Source organism: Manis pentadactyla, chromosome 6 (assembly GCF_030020395.1).
Source record: "Manis pentadactyla isolate mManPen7 chromosome 6, mManPen7.hap1, whole genome shotgun sequence".
NCBI classification, from domain to species: Eukaryota; Metazoa; Chordata; class Mammalia; order Pholidota; family Manidae; genus Manis; species Manis pentadactyla.
In genome coordinates this window covers 20769020-20786382 of record NC_080024.1, presented here as the reverse complement: position 1 = coordinate 20786382, position 17363 = coordinate 20769020, and the positions used below count along the sequence as shown (strand labels likewise).

Below are 17363 nucleotides of genomic sequence, written 5' to 3'. Positions count from 1 at the left end.
GTATAAAATTTCTTTTATTTAGTATTATTTTCTATCTTGGCCAATAACATGAAAAATCAGATCATAAACTATCTTAAAGCCACAGTAGCAAGCACAATTTTTTTTTCTAATTATAACTTATATTGGAACTAAAGTATTAAGGAATTAAGGCACTACACTACACAATTAGTCATTAACAAACTCATAAATTTGCTCTTCTAACATATTGTTCTGCCCTAAAATATAAGTATATGGGGATAGCCCAATGGTTAAAATGTAATAAAGTATCAATGGGAGTTCAGTAAAGGGATTACTTATTTAACAATTTTCTACCAAAAATAAGCAAATAAATAAGAATCCTCACCTGTACTGTCAAACTCAGCACATTTTTTAACCTTAAGAATTGCTGCAAGCTCACTGAGCATTTTCTGTTGTTCTGAAGAAAGCCCACTGCCTATAAGAACAAGAGGTCCATCCCTACGCTGACCAGTGGTCATCTGTTAATGACAAAGGAGATGCCACAGTGTTAAAAACATTCAGACTAGAGAAGATATTAAACTGACTTTTAATGGATGTAAGCTTGAATTTCATTACTTGAATTTGGCTTACTCTATTTAGTAATTCACAGTAAATTTTCTTCCACTGAACTGTCACTCTGAACCTTAACAGTCAATGAATTTGAATCATTATTTTTTTATTTGTTTATTATCCCCCCAATAAAATGCTACTTGAGATAGCTATCCATACCCATCTTGTTTTCTAGATTTGTTTACTTGGAATATAGTTGATATACAGTATTAGACTGGTTTCAGATGTACAACACAGTGACAATAATTACATACATTACTAAATGCTCACCGCAGTAAAGTGTAGTTACCCCATCCTTGATTCCAAATTGGGTCTCTCTAGAGTTTTACAACTTTATTCTGTCACCAGTAAGCCTTTTTTTTTTAAGTAACCAAAAGTACAATAATAATAATAATACCCAGTTAAAATTATCAATTCCCTCTCTCTCCTCCACTAATTTATTGCAATAAAGTTAAACTCAACCTGGTCTTTTTAGCTTAAACTGAGATTATGTGAAAAGAACACTAACAAGGTTTTGAGGACAGCGCTGGTCTCAAAGACAGAAAACAAATTTTCAACCTTGAAAAGAGTTACCTCTTAAAAACAAGAGAACTAAAACACACGTGAGAACATAAAAGTTTTATCAAATCCACCAACAGTAATAAGCAAATGCAGCTCATGAAGAGGAAAGAAGTGCTCTAACAAAAACTAATATTTTCACTTTTTAATAACAAGACTTACAAGAACTTACAGGAGACAAAAAACAACAAAAGTAGAGAGAAAACACCAATGGAGCATTAGAGATTAAAAGTAAAAGTAAAAGAAATAATGGGCTAGTGTCTTCACTAGCAGCCAACGATGGGAATGGAATGAGTAGCCAAAAGCCACCCAACAAGAGATAAACACTGACCCAGCAAAGAGAAAGAAAAGGCAAGTCAGCACCACTGTATTAAAGGAGAGAAAGCCAAGCGCACAATAACGTGGTTTTCAAATATAAAGCACAGGGCCCTCCTACGTGTGGAAATGCTCATGCGTACTGAACAGCTGGGCTCTCAGAGGCTCTAAATAACAAGGGCGAAACACTAACAGACGCAAACACCCATACGGTTCAGCAACTAGAGAAAGCTGGTACTTACATACTCAGGTCACATGGCAGAGTCTGATAATGTAATTAGTCTGATGCCCTATGGAATTACACCTACTTTGTTGGCTACATCTATAAACAGATCAAGTTAAATGATTCTTTTGCTCAAAACATATTAAATGAGATTCTACCTTGTATTAAGCAAATATGTACATAAGACATTTTTTTTTAAGATTGCTATGAAAAGCTTTTTCAAATGGCAACATTCAGCACTAGAAAAGCTGTTTCCTGAATTATTTATTCCTCTAAGGTTCAAGTTGCAAAGGTTTTGCTGGACATGCTATACATATCACACACATATTCACATCACACTTTTGTGTATCTTTTCTGGTCACTGAGTTAGAAGGTGACATAGCCATGTCTAACTTAAAAACTGTGACCATTCCATAACATGAAAATGGGTCAGTGTACTTTACGAATTGTTCAATTACTATATGATGATAATATTAAAAAAGAGTAAATTCTTGTCAGTTATACAATAAGTGCCATAAACACAGCTCTAAATGGAACACATTACTTTTCAATTTATGTAACTCCACTTGAGCTGAATTAGTTCTCTGCACAAATTTCAAGAGTGAAAGATATCAGTTCTAAATACAGCACACAATACTATTTCCACCAACACATGAATAGCACCAAAGTGGGTCAAGCATTTTCCTATTACAGATTTTTAAGTAGAATTAAAAAAAACCCAGTAACTAACACTAGTTTCTCATAGTTAAGGAATGCTACTTAAAGAAAATAAATAAATAAGTAAAGCAAACAGCTGCCAAAGCACATGTCTGATTTGGGGCAGTGGGTGGAGGTGAGAGGCATTTGGTCTGATTAAGCAGAGGTCTCAGAACCATGAGGTTCAAAAGATGTTCAAAAAACATCCCAAGGGTTCAACATCCTAGAGATTAGATACCATAAAAGAAACTCAGAGAACAACTGAACATGGAACTATTTCTTAGATAAATTAAGTATTCTTAATTAATTAATCAAAAATAGCAATTAAAAAATTATGAAAAAAGGATAAACATGCTTGCTCAAAGCCATTATGGGCAGAGAAAGCACAAAGAGGCAAGCAGCTTCTCAAGTCTTTAAGCTTAGACTGCTTCTCAAAGTTAAAGTAGAATTTTCCAACAACCATTAATCTTTACTTGAAACAAAAACTCTAGGGAAGTAGAGAAATTAAAACCAACCCATTTATCACCCTTTTCCTTTCTGCATGATGCTCTCCCTGAAGCAGCTCCCAGGATAGCTCGGAAATCACTGATTTGAAGGACTTCAGGCTCAGCTAGCAGGCACTCTGTTTCAGAAGCAACCATGTACCAGGAAGGTCTCTCCAATACTCACTCATGTATTGAACAAGCACTTCTGGAGCATCCACTATTTGCCAGACTCTGTTCTCAGTGTTAGGGCTGTTATAATAAACAAAAGCGACAAGTCCCTGCCCTCTGGTTGGGAGGCGAAAAACAAACCACAATAAAATAAAATGTGCTTTGTCAGATGATCCTGATATGGTCTAATAAAATAGTGTCAAGGGGATAAGACACACTGGGAGGTTGCTATTTAATATACAGTAGAGCACAGAACCAGACTAGAGTCGGATTTGAAGGGAGCAAGGAAGTATGCCACGTCTACAGCCGGCTACCACATTTGTTCCTGGCAGAGGAAACAGCTACTGCTAAGGACTTGAAATGGGAGCGTGTTCGGTGATTCAAGGAAGGATGTGGCAGCAGTGTGGCTGAGAAAGGGGTAGCAGCTGGCGGAAGGCAGATCCCAGAAAGAAACAACCCTTTCAGTTTAGGACTGGTTATCATTCATTATCTTTTCCTTAGCTAAGTATCCACCATTAACCTAGTAAATAATACTCACAGGCCATGTCCACATGACGCGCAGAAAGTATAGGTTCCTTACATTTAATGAGGACACACAGCAACTGACAGTAGAATTGAGATAATCACTTTCCTCTCCTCTGAAGGGCACTGCCATCCTCAGACTTGAAGAATACCATAAAGATATCTTTATTTTTGACACATTTAAAATAATCTTTCTCCAGCTTTCACATAAAAGGAACACTGGAAAATGGCAACTTAGTTATGCTATGTTTTGCCAGGAGAGTTCAAGTCCAAATGAATAAGCGCCAGTTTACAGTTATTAAATATGGTGGGACTGAATGAGTACTGACCTGAGATTTATGAAATTTGAGTTGTAACTGAGCCATTCAAAAAATTTTTAAAGATTATTTATGGCTGATTAACACTGAGCAAATCACACCATGCCTCAGCTTTTTTTACTGCAAAATGAGAAAATTACACTGATTTCTAGTTCTCTTCCAGTTCATGACAAAACCTACAGCTTGGGGCACACTTAAAAAAGGCCAAAGTCAAGAGCAGGAGATACGCATTTTCAAAAGAAAAAGGTAACTCCCTTGTGATAGCACCTATAACCACATCAAGTCCCAAATACCTTCATTACCTCCTCACCTTAAGCAATGGCATCAATCCCACTCTTCTGCCCTTACTAGAGAAAAAGTCTTCTCTGAATGGTCCTAGACCTCCACTCATCCCTTTCTCTCATATTCCCTGATCCAAGCAGTTGTTAAGGTACAGTGAGTCCACCGTCCCTCCTCTCTAAATCCCCCCTCTCTCCATGCCCACATAACTACTACCCACTGCAGATCCAGTCCCCACTGTTCCATACCTGGGCTCTACTCCTACAGCCTAACCAGTCTTCAGCCTCAGTCCACTACTACCTATCTCCTACTCGATCCTATTCCATTTAAAAACACACTGAGGGTGCCCCATTAATTCCTCCTCAGGGAAGTCAAGGCCTTTCACAATCCAATCCCAACCTAGCTCTTCACCTCTAATTCCTCTTAGTGCATCCTATACTCATCTTACACTGGTTGTTCACATTTCTAAGGTCCTTTAGGCCTCCTTGTCTCCGAACAGTGGTTCCTTAGATTTGGACTGCTATCCCCACTGTGTATACTTGATTGCGACGGCTAATGTTCACTGTCCACTCAAAATGCATTCCTCCCTTCCTCCACACTAACAGAATCCTAATTTTGTTCAAAGACTAAACACTACCTTTAACTACAAGGTATGTCAAAATCAACTGTGTGACCAGTTCTGACCAACAACATAGGGGGAAGCCCCACAGAATGCTTCAGGGAAAGGTTTTAGTCCTTCTTTTAATGCTGGACACGGTCACATCTGGAACTGTGGTGGTTCTTCCTAAAGCCACTCAGAGGAGGTTAGGGAGGGCAAAGCCACCAAGCTGAGGACAGCAAAGCAGAAAAACAGAATCTGGGTCTTTGGTGCAGCCACTGAATTGATCAACTAACCAGAAAGAAAGTATCGTATGTTAGGATTATCTTTACATAAGATAATACACTGTCTTTTAAGTATTTGAGGAAAAGTTTTCTGTTATTTGTAGCCAGTAACATTCTATTAGATACTTAGCTAAAACTTTTTCTTTTAAAAACTTAGGACACCTTCCCTGTCATCTTCTCTGTGAAGCTCTAATCCTCCTGAAGACAGCTCATTCCTTCTCTGATTCTACTGCACACTTTTATGGCTTCTATTATAAATTTATTACAATGTATAATGAATGTTTTACATCTATATTCCCCACTAAACTACAGGTTCCTAAGGAATCAGCATTCTTTCCACCCCATCTCTGGTTTATAACTGTCTCCTAAGCTACAGACTCGTTCATCCAGCTGTCTGTCCAACATCTCCATTTGCTGCCTTACAGACATAAAATTGGCAAAAAGACCTGTAGATTTCTTTCCCCAAGACAAGAAATGGTGCCACAATCTACTCACTCCATTGCTAAAGTCATACTAATTCTACTCTTTCTTCACACTTGATATATATTCCATCAGAAAGTTCTGTTGGCATTAATTCAAAAAATATATCCCTAACCTCATTACTTCTCATTTCCACAGCTATTTACCTTAATCCAGGTCATCACAGAACCTCTACCCTGTCACAGTGAAACAGTCCTACGTGATCTCCCTGCTTCCACTCTTGCCCACATCCCATAGTCTCTTCATCACCTAGCAGCCAGAGTAAATTTCCTAAAGCATAAATCAGATCATGTCATTCCCTTGCCTTAAACCATTCTGATGGTCTCCCATTATTCTTAGATACTAGCTGGTTGCCAGTAATAAGGACCTTCTCTATAGCCTTCATACACGCCAACCTCATCCACTGAGGTGCCTATGTTTGCTGTTCTCTGCTTGGAACCCTTGTCTCTCAGACAATCACCTGGATGCCTCCTTGTCACCAAAAGGTTTGAAATCAAGTATCAGTTCTTTAAAGGCTCTCCTCAATGACCCCAACGCAGAGCCTTTCCTGGAGCCCTCAACCTCCAATTATAGTCTACAAAATCTTCATCAAAACACTCATTTGTAAGTCTCTGGAATTATTAATATTATATAAATTTATTATATATATTTACAGTCCATCTCTTTCCTGTTTCTCACTAGAATGTAAGCTCCTGGAGAGTAAGAGTTCTATCTTTCATTCTCACTGCTGTATGAATGCTGCCTAAAGTGCAGCCTAACAGTAACTAATACACAGGAAGTGCCCAATAACTGTTTGGTAACTGAACGCAATTTGCTAACTGGAAATTTTTCCATTATGTTCCTTTCACAAGCAATTTCAATAAAAGATATAAATTTCCCAAAGCTAAATCCATACTTACTACTGGGCAGTGGCTAGTTGATGATGATTCATTCTCTGGTAGCAGCAATAGCGATTTCATATTTTCATTGTTTGCATAATCCACAGGCCGCAAACCAAATATGTTACTGGTAAAATAAGTACAGATGGGTTTAAGTAAATGAAATGTGTGACTTGATTCTTAACTAAACGGATGCATGATTTTTTCAACTTCCTTAATAATACACAATTTACACTCAAATAAATGACTCAGAATTCACACACCGCATAAGGATCAAATGTCACAAGCTGCTGAATTCAAAGGAAAAAAGATGTGAAATTTCAGTTTGAGACCAGACCATTACAGGGAGCATTTTTAATTGAACATATAGTTACTTACATGTGAATTTTTTTCAAAACTCTACATTGTTCTGTATTCTCATTTGAAAATACAGCTTCATAATCATTAATCACTATGGTGAGCTGCTTCCAAATTCAAATGAAAATCATCTACTGTAGCTATTATAGGTTCTGCAGTCTATATAAACAAATAGTGAAATTAGGTAAATTCACAGGATAGGCATTTAGATCCACCAGAAAGAAAACTATGCTATATGACAATTTTATGAAGTAGTGAACACAGCCCTTCTAGAATTAATTTTAATGTCTGTGCACCATTATTACAGCAATCACAGCACAGGCAGGTGTGGTTCAGAAAACAAGCTGATGCAGTCTTCCCAACATGCACACTGAAGAGATTCAGAGACACAGAACATACAACTCTTATTTCACAGATGAGAAAGTGAAGACAGGAAGCTTCTAATGACTTGACTGAAGTTGTGTTTTCCTCATTCACACCAATAATATTCGATATTGTCCATCATCAGACTTTCAATTATAAGTGAATTATAAAAACTATATGGCCTTTGCCTACTATTTCACTTTCTTACACACGGTTTCAAAATGATTACATATATTTTACAATGGCAGAAAGTTTTCTAAAATAAGTGTTTCTTTTATGATCTTTAATGGATTTTAAGATTATGGTATATCCATATACTGGCCATTAAGTGAAAATGCAATGTGTTGAACAGGATATAAAATGTTAAACATGGTACAAAATCAGGTTTTAAAGTTGTAGTAAATGTACAGAAAAAGATCTAAAAGGCAATGGAGTGAACCAATAGGGAAGGACAAAGGAGGAAGGTATCAACTCTGTATGATGCTACATGGAAGGCATATAGATGAGGGATATATAAGCATCAACTGGGGTTAAAGGCACGGTCATTAATGATGGAGAAGAAAGCTGTTTTGGTGACGTAGCTGGAAAAGCTAGCAAGTGTATTAAGAAGTGAACTACAGCAAATGTTTCTCTAAGCACTGTCATTTATGACTGTCAGGTTCAGTCACTCTTTTTTCCTGGGATGACGCCAGGTAAACAGTGATAAATTCTCATATTCCCCTTTAGGCTCAAGTCCAATACTGTGTGCCCTTCCTCAGGCAAGTCTTTCTCCAGTCAAGGTATAATACAGTCAATTGTGTTTCAACTTTCTGATTTACAACAAAGTGACAAGTCACTGTGCTCGAATTTGGTTCTTCCCAATTCCCATACATTCAGAGCAGGCAATCTCAGCTTACTTCAAAAGGCAGCGGATTTCATCCACTATACTTGATACTTCTCAACTGATTTGATTCTCTAAATCAGTATGCCCACCATGTACCAAATACACAATCTCCTCACACACATATTCTGTAGCATGACAAACAGAAAGTAGAAATCTGAGTTGAAGAATCAATATTCTAACTCTTAAACCACAAACTGCACAATGAACAATAAAAAAATACGTCACATTATATGCCATCGAAACATCACTGCACACATAAGGACTTTTTGAAAAACACAAACATAGGCTTTTCACTTCAAAGAAAATAAAATTCAACAACCCAAACAAGTGCACTGTAATGCACAGGAACTGTAGCATAGTTATTTTACACAAATACAAACAGAAGTTCACTGTGACATGGAAAACTGTTAATGAAAGTACTTCCCGCTCTCAGCTAGTGGGGACTTTAAACAAAAAATTGCCAAAAAAAAAAAAATTGGTCTGAACAAGTCAGATGGTTTTACTAAAGAACTGCTTCATAAAAGGACTAGAAGGATTCTAATTTACATTTAGAATCCTTACTACACAAAGCTTACTATCTCATAAGGTCTTTAAACATTCAGTCTCTCCACTTGGATTATGGACAACTTCTGCTTATACACAATTCACTAATCTCTTAGCCCTCCTGTATTGTTAATACACTGGAGAATGGCACATTACAAACACTACAGATTGAAAAGATAATCGGTTAAACCTCAGTTCAGCACCATGGGAGATGGAGCCTGTGAAATCCTGTCATGTTTCTGCTTTATTGTGGACCATCGGAATTTGCAATTAGATACAAATTTCTATGTGGCACCTTCAAAAAATCACAGCAAGAGAAAATGGGGTGTATGTAATATTCTGCCTTTATTATGTGGCCACGAAAAAGTCAGATAACTTTTTTTCCCTAAAATGATATATTTGAATGGACTAATATTTTGCTTTCAGACTTATGTAAAAAATGAGTTTAAAATTTACATAATTAAATTTATTCTCTTTTTAAAAAATAGATATTACATGGAGAAACAGTGACATGTCACATGCATAAGGGACTATCAATGTGACTTACTATTAGTTGAAGAACGTAATTTTTCCTCATTAGGAATCTTTTTTGATTTACTAAGACTGATGAAAAGGAAGTTCTTATTAAAGTGTTAAGCTATGGTGCTTAACATTTCAGCTTCACTGCAAAGGTAGAGTTCAGAAGAGAGAAAAACCCTTTAATGACCTTTTCTCCTAAAGAATATGGTAGAATTGCCTACAACTATATCCAAGATGAGTTTCAACACCAGTAAAAGGGGAGAAGAGACGGGCAAATTTTAACTTGCACTTGCACACAGAGATCATCAATCCCAAACATACACGCAAAAAGACATTTTTACTAATGCTAAACCTATCACGTATGACAGGATACCAAGATAGTCCATGAATGAAATCCTTTACGAACAATGATTAAACTGCAAACACACAGATTTTAATTTTTCGAGTCACTTGGCTTGCTGTGAAACAGGAAAATGCGAAGAAATTTAAAAAGCAACATTTTTTAAAGTTATAAAACTTAATTTATCTGTTATAGGGAATTAATTTTTTTTAATTAACTAGGACAGTGGGGCAATTAATGGGTCCAATGGTTCATAAGATATTTTCTAATTAAGAATTCTACATCCCTGCAAGGAAAACTGTTATTGGTGGACAAGTACCAAATCCTAAACTCTATATATCTATTTAAGAAAAAAAGTGTATGCTATTCTCCACACACTTAAAATGGTTCTGCTGTAACTGGAAAAGCTTTTGTTTTAGGTTCACAGTGGGATGCAAAGGCAGCAGTGGGGAGGAAGGATAGCCAATGAGGTTTTGGACAGTTACTAACATATTCTCAGGCAACAAAGTATAGAAGATATGAAACTTTTTTCTCATTATCTGAGGTTAAAATAGAACTAATTTTCCTTATTGGGTAATGGATGCTTATTTTAGCTCATAAGAGGTAAGTTTTTCATGCAAAACACAAGTAAATTCAGAATTAAATGAATTAATAATGTATGTTAATGCAATATGCATTTTAAAAATGCCAGTTTCCAGAGTAAAAACTCAAAGCATATTAAGTATTCTAAGTAAAATGTGACTTTAAAAAAAGCAAGATGTTAGGATATTAAAATTAAATCAAAACAGATAAATCTCAAGTAGAAATATGCCCTACTATACACATAACTCCCTCCATAATCATAAATCTTTAGGCCCAAAAATCTTACAGTAGTAAAATCCATACTTTAAGATCATAGCCTCTATGAAAATCTGTTTTTTCAATTAAATAATGAAGATAGCAAATAAAGATTATAGTGATATTTTAAATTAGTATTGTATGTGGTTAATTCCTAGTTATGATGCCTTGTCTTACAAGGTTTCAAATTTTCCCTCTACTGGTATTCAATGAGATGCTTTCAAATTCACTTGGCTTTGCAGTAAATAATATTCCATTCTTTCTTTTCCTATGTCTGGTCTACCATAAACATTCCATGCCTAGTTATAGTTCTGAGCTGTTAACTCTCCCAACCTCCAGGGCTATAAAAAGGCTGTTATCTTTACATTTTATAAATACTGCTGAAAAGATAGTTTTTGAGACTTCTCTCTAATATTTAAAGTCATTGGTGTTAGTACCATTCATGACAGCTTAATACCAGAATAAGAACTTTCTAACCTGGACCTCACAGCCTTTGTATATACAAGCTTTCCTCTCTTCTAAAGACATCAATGAACAACACTAGGGCAGGATAATCTGTCTCAAGTTTTCCTCTTTCCCAGAGCTAAGTTATAAAAATTTTTACTGCTCTCTATAAGATTACTTCATTCCCAATTGAAATAATTCAAATTATAATTTTTACAGTAGCAAAAAGAGTACAAAGTCAACCAAAACTTAACATGTTGAGTAAAAACAAGGTACATTTGAGGTGAGGACATAGGTCTTTTATAAAACACACTTTCAACAGGAGCTCCATTAACATCACTTCCTTATGCCTATAGTTCATGACAAGCAGATTGATAATTACTAGTTAACAGAACTAAAGAGATCTCCAAATATTATACAATACACAAATTATCAAAATAGTGTTGTGCCAGGTGTGGTGGGGGGAGTTTATTTCTGAAAGATAACACCATAACACCATTCTTGTTCCAGAGACTAGAGAAGATGGAAAGCATCCTTGATTACCTTTAAGAAGCCATGAGTATAATTTTAATATCAAAATCTGAGGGCAAAAAATTAAAGATAAAACCAAAAATCATTCCAACTTATAGTTATAAGTGCAAAATCCTAAATAAAACCCTAGCAAACTGATATAACGTATTTGTTTAAAGAATAATGCAGTAAGTTTTTCCCAGTAATGTAACATGGCTTAATATTTAAAAATTTACTAATGACATCAACAGGCAAGAAGATTACCTCAGTATAAGCTGAAAACCATTTAATAAAATAAAATACAGTCTAGTTAAAAAATCATAAAATAACTAGAAATGATTACTTTAATACTGATTTTAATATTGACTATAAATCTATAGTCAATATTTTTTTAAAATGAGACTAAAACAAGCACGCCAACTATCACTATTATTTTATAACACTGTTCTGGAAACTGACAAATGCAGTAAGAAATGGAAGTTAATAAATGATAATTAGATCCTTAGAATTAGGTGTTGGCTAGATATAAAAGAAATGTACTAAAATCAACAGCTTTCCTATATTTCAGGAATATCAAATTATATTTATTAATAGAACACCCAATTCACCAGGGAAATAAATCAAATACCTAGAATAATCTCAGTAAACAGGTGCATGTACATATACACACACACAGATAAAAACTTTACTAACATGTATAACAGAAGGCTTAAATAAATGGAGAAATATCATGTTCCTCAGTGAGAAATCAACTTTATTAAATCTAATATAACCTATATACTTCAATTTATGTATTTCCTTCAAAATCCTAATAGGATATTTTTAAAACTTAGCACAGTACATCAGATTCAATGTGAAGGAATAAATTGATAAAAATAGCTACTTTCCCACTCTGTCTCCCACAGCCACTGTCGCGGCTTTGGTGTAGACTCTTGTCCCTCCTCCCCTGAAGCACTGGACACGCCTCCCCGAGCTCCCTGCCCCGCGTACAGGAGGAAGTTTTCATTCACTTCAAATTTGAACTCAGCACATAAGGCCTTTCACTGCTTCTGCCCATTCTCTTTGGCCACTTATCTCCTCCTTTTCATTTCAGTCTTATATCATTAATAGAAGTTCCTAGAACTGAATGGATGCCTGGCCTTAGTGCTTTAGTGTATCCATTATCCTTTCTGAAAAGCCCATCCTTCTATTCTTTTTCTTCAAAATTCAGTTACAGTGTTTCTTCCTCTAGAAAGCCTTTCATGACTTCCTCTAGTTGTATTTACAGCCTCTAGTCTAGATGTTCACAGAGCCCTGGGCACTGATCTATGAAAGCATGAATCACACTGTCCTTTAATCAGTGATGTAACTGCTTACTCCTACAAGAATACGTGCAGCAGATAAAACTGGGGAGAGGAGGAAGGGAAGGGAGCAGTGACAGAGCATGAGAAAATAGGATTTCATTGGAGATGCAGGAAAGGAAGGCATCTAAGCAAAAAGACTTCAACCTTGAGGTAATGAAGAGTGCCAAAAGTCTGTTCTAGAGCCAAAAGAGGCCATTTAGAAATTCATAACAAACAGAAGGACCCTACTTATCTACAATTTCAATTAGTCAAAGTACCAAACCCTAAAGAAGGTGGGACAGAAGAATAGCTTTTGCCCTTTCTGGTTCCTACCCTCCTTCGTTTTTCCAGGGATGGAAAGAGTCCAGTCCTGGTTATTGAGAGAAGAGTTCCATTAATTGTAAGATAAAATAAGCAAAGGAAAAAAGAAACCAAGCTTGCCAACTCAGATCCAGTCTGAAATATTAACAGCTTAAAAAGAACAAGAGCTTCAGGCCAAAAAAAAAAAGAAGAAAAAGAGCAGTGAGAACCCCACTACTGTTCCCCTTTCCCTGCTCCCCTTAATGAATAGAAGACACAGGAATGAATTTCATCTCTTCTCAACTGTCAGTTTTTAACTCTTAAGACAATACACAGAATATTGGCAGGAATAAAAAGAGTTCTTAACACTTGAAGGCTATATGAGTTAATTTGGGTAGACATGATCCCACAAAAGGTAACATACTATGGATTCCCAATGGGCAAGAGACTAAGAATTCTGCCCAGGGAGCACACGTCGCTCACTAACACCTACTAGGAACTAGTTTACACTAGAAAAGACGCGACATTCTCTTCATACTCATAGCAAAGTTGGAAGCAAAGAGAGGCAATCTCTCTTTTCAACTCATCTGATCCTTTATGAAAAGAGAAGAAAAATATATCATCATTTCATGCATTCGACTGGTCACTAGTTCATCCTACAAGTAAGTGTGGGAACAGACTATGGTAGGCACTTGGCTGACCCTGGGAGACCTGGCACAACTCCGGTGCCCAGAGTGTACCACTGAACAAGGGGTGAGTAAGCAGCAGCCAGCTCACTACGACCTAAGATCCATGACTGGCAGAACCCCCCCCATTCAGACAAAGGAATCAGGAAAAGCAGCCAAAAGGAAAAGATGCCTGAGATGAAACCCAAAGAGTGAGAATACTGCAGACAAAGGGAAAGCAAGCTTAAAGGGTAGGAGGCAAAACAGCCTGGCACATTTTAAGAAATAAATATTTAGAAAGACTGTGCAAAAAATACTGGAGGGAAAGGGAAACAGGCAAAAGTGTGGGAAGACAAGTAGCACTGGACCCTCCAGCACCCAACAAGCCATGTGTGAAGTTTGACTTATTTTAAAAACATTAAGATAAGGTGCCAGTGAAGGGTTTTCAGCCAGTAAGTAATTTAACCAGGCTTGTTATTTTTTAAAAACTCTTGGACTGCAATATGGGGAGCGAATTACAGAAAAGCTATCTGAAAAGAAGGAGAACAGCTATGTAACTGGTAAGGCCAATCAGGTGAAAGACAACTACTACAAAATAAAACAGAAAGCAAAAAACAGAGCAAATACTTGAGTGTGATGACCAACAGTTTGGAAAAGAAGGAATAACTGTTTGGAAACAGCTACCACACTATTACACCCCAGAGTAGACCTACCCCTGCATTTGTCCTTTAGTTGCATTACTATCCTCTCCCCAGCACTATTTCCAAACTCATTCACCATAAACCCTCCTTCCCCACTGTTGTTAGCAATCAGCTGTTCAATGCGGCAGCCACTTGGTATATGTGGTTATTTAAATTCATCAAAGTAAAATACATTTTAAAATTTAGTGCCTCACTAGCAATAGCCACATTTCAAGTGTTCAATAGGAAGAGGTGGCTGGTGGCTACTGAGTGCCCAGCACAGATAAAGGGCATTTCCGTCACTGCAGAAAGATCTATTGGGCACTGCTGGCCTATGCACATGCCCAAATCTGCCACGTCACTAGGTAAGACTATTTAAAACAACACATCTATCTGAGAAGGAACCCACAGAGGCAGACTTGCTCACTGTCTCATGCCCACACTTTGTATATTAGTAAGTTCACAGTGTAGTGAAGAATCATGGTGTACAAACCACAAGACAGGCCCTGTATTTTGGCTCATTAATCCTCACTGTGCTCTGAAGAAATAGAGAAGCCGCAGGCTTCACCCATGTTTTACAGGTGAGGACAGCAAGGCACAGAAATTAACCTGCCTGAGGCTATAAAGTCAATAATGGAGTCACAAATAAAAGCTAGATTCCCCAACGCCCTGACCAGCGCTCCATTCATTAGAGGAGTCACGGCTGATTTAAGGTAACTATTCAGTTTCACCTGACCCAAGCAACCATTTGCTTTATCAAGTGGCTTGCTATACCCACAGAGGGTCATATCTGTTAGTTATAGACCTAACATAGTGTGTGTTTTGAGAGTGTGAATGTGTGTGTGTATATAAAAAACCAGAAAACTAAAAAACAGAAGAAAATGTGTCCCTTGAGCTTATTGCAACTATCTCATCACATGTGATAGGAAATAAAGGATATTAGACACACTTTCTGAAACTAACAGCACCAAGGTATGGTACATTCCTACATTATTAATTTGTTTTTCAATTACATTATATGGTTATCTATAAAAAATTACAACCTAGAAGCTCTGCCTTTTGTAATTCCTATTTGCCTCTGTAACCAGAGTAGCCTGACTTTTGTATGTTCCTTCCAAACCTATAGAGGCAATGGGGGTACAGAGGCAATTCTTGCCTTTTCTACCTCATTAACTGAAAAGAGTAAAATTATATATAGGGAGACATGAACCAAGTTATAGATTAAAGATACAAAATCCACGTAGAGCATTTGCTTGTGACACTCTTGACAACAGCAATTTTCAAAGGCAGCCGCCAGCATTCACTAATGCATCTCTGTGCTGACATTGCTAAACAATTTACATAGAGCTTCATTTGGTTGATGTGAAATATAAGAAATAATTCTACTTCACTTGCCCAACATTTGAATTCATACGTATTTTAACTGTTGTTATACTAAATACAGAGAAAACCATACAAGGAACAGAACATTTGAAACAATGCTGAAAAATCGGGAAGCATACAGAATAGTTATTTCTATGCTTCTACTTCTTACTATTAAGTACAAATCATCTAAAAACTAGAGTGCATTTATCCAGCTATTCCAAGCTTCCAAAATTAATTTGACAATTCTTTTTAAATTAAAACAGCAAATCCTCCTCAACTACATAAGTGCCATTAAGGAAAATGGAACAAATGACAGACTCTAAATCCAGAATATAATGGTCACGTCCCATGGCAATTGTGAAAGACAAGAAAAAAGGCCATCGACTTGGGTATAAAAGTTTTTGCTCCAGCACAGACCTGGACTCAGGAATACAAATCCTAAAAAAACAGTTTTTAAGTTGCACTACTTACACTGCGTTCCTGGAGGCTCTATAGGAAAGTAACAGCTTGACAATATCCACGTGCCCATTCTTGGCCGCATCATGAAGTGGTGAGTCATTCTGGTACCCAGGGGTGTTCACCAATGCCTTGTGCTTGAGCAGCAATTCCACTACCTCCAGGTGCCCGTGATTGCAGGCTTCATGCTAATAAGACAAAAAGGAAAGGAGTCAGAATAGTGATGAGGAAGAACGATGGAAAATATCATATCATAAGAAAATGACACTTTAGAAAAATACATGTGAGCCCCAGTCAGTTAGGTTCTTATCTAAATACTCATACAAACTATAAGTTGTTGACAGAATAGAAGCCACAGCTAGTAATCTTTGTGATAAAAAACATGGTTAACCAAGATCTACTCAATTCATGGAAAAAGATTTTACTCATTTGAGCCTTGGGTCAAGAAATCTTTTACTGTTAAGAAAATGCACTTAAACCAACTGTAGGTCCTAAACTGTTCTATACTATAAGAAATTTAAAAAAAACAAAGGAAAAAAAACCTTTGAAACTATTTAACAACCAAATCACACACAAAAACTGAAATTCAGGTGCTTAGTCCATAAGCTAAGTGGTACACCTGCTCATATAAATAGCCACCCAACAAAATGAATATTGTAGAGACAGTATTTAAAAAAGACAAGCCTCTCTCGGTTGCTGAAACTACAGATTACTGTACAACTGCTATCAACGATAACAGAAATAATATGAAGTAGGTGCTCCAAAGGAGCTTACTAAATGAATGACCTAATTGGTAACAATGGAATGTTCAAAGATGCCTCACATGCAAATCTTTCTATTAGACTGTTGTTAACATACTGTGCTTTATAAGTACATCAATTCATAATAGGCAATACAACATTAAGTATCTGTAGATCTATTTCTAGGAGAAAGGAATTGAAAACAGGAACCAGATCTTTTAATCAATCACTCACTAACCTTTACTACAATTAGCCTTAGTACCTTAAAAAAAAAAATTATATCTCTTAGACATAAACATGAGTGACCTCTTCTTGAACATATCTCCCCGGGCAAGGGAAACAAACACAAAAATGAACAAATGGGACTATATTAAGCTGAAAAGATTCTGTACAGCAAAGGACACCATCAATACAACAAAAAGGTATCCTACAGTATGGGAGAATATATTCGAAAATGACAGATCCGATAAAGGGTTGACATCCAAAATATATAAAGAGCTCACACACCTCAACAAACAAAAAGCAAATAATCCAATTAAAAAATGGGCAGAGGAGCTGAATAGACAATTCTCTAAAGAAGAAATTCAGATAGCCAACAGACACATGAAAAGATGCTCCACATCGCTTGTCATCAGAGAAATGCAAATTAAAACCACAATGAGATATCAT

The 17363-nt window shown here is 36.5% G+C and overlaps 1 protein-coding gene across 2 annotated transcripts in view; it reads right to left on the bottom strand.

Moving 5' to 3' along the window:
* BARD1 (BRCA1 associated RING domain 1) overlaps positions 1 to 17363 on the bottom strand; it is a 74425-nt gene that overhangs the window by 17502 nt on the left and 39560 nt on the right. For both annotated transcript variants that reach the window (XM_036916369.2, XM_057503576.1), the window contains exons 6-8: positions 15970 to 16142; positions 6392 to 6497; positions 344 to 476 (exon numbers count right to left, since the gene is read on the bottom strand). In XM_036916369.2, the coding sequence (XP_036772264.2) occupies positions 344 to 476; positions 6392 to 6497; positions 15970 to 16142 (412 nt within the window). The remainder of the gene's footprint in view (positions 1 to 343; positions 477 to 6391; positions 6498 to 15969; positions 16143 to 17363) is intronic.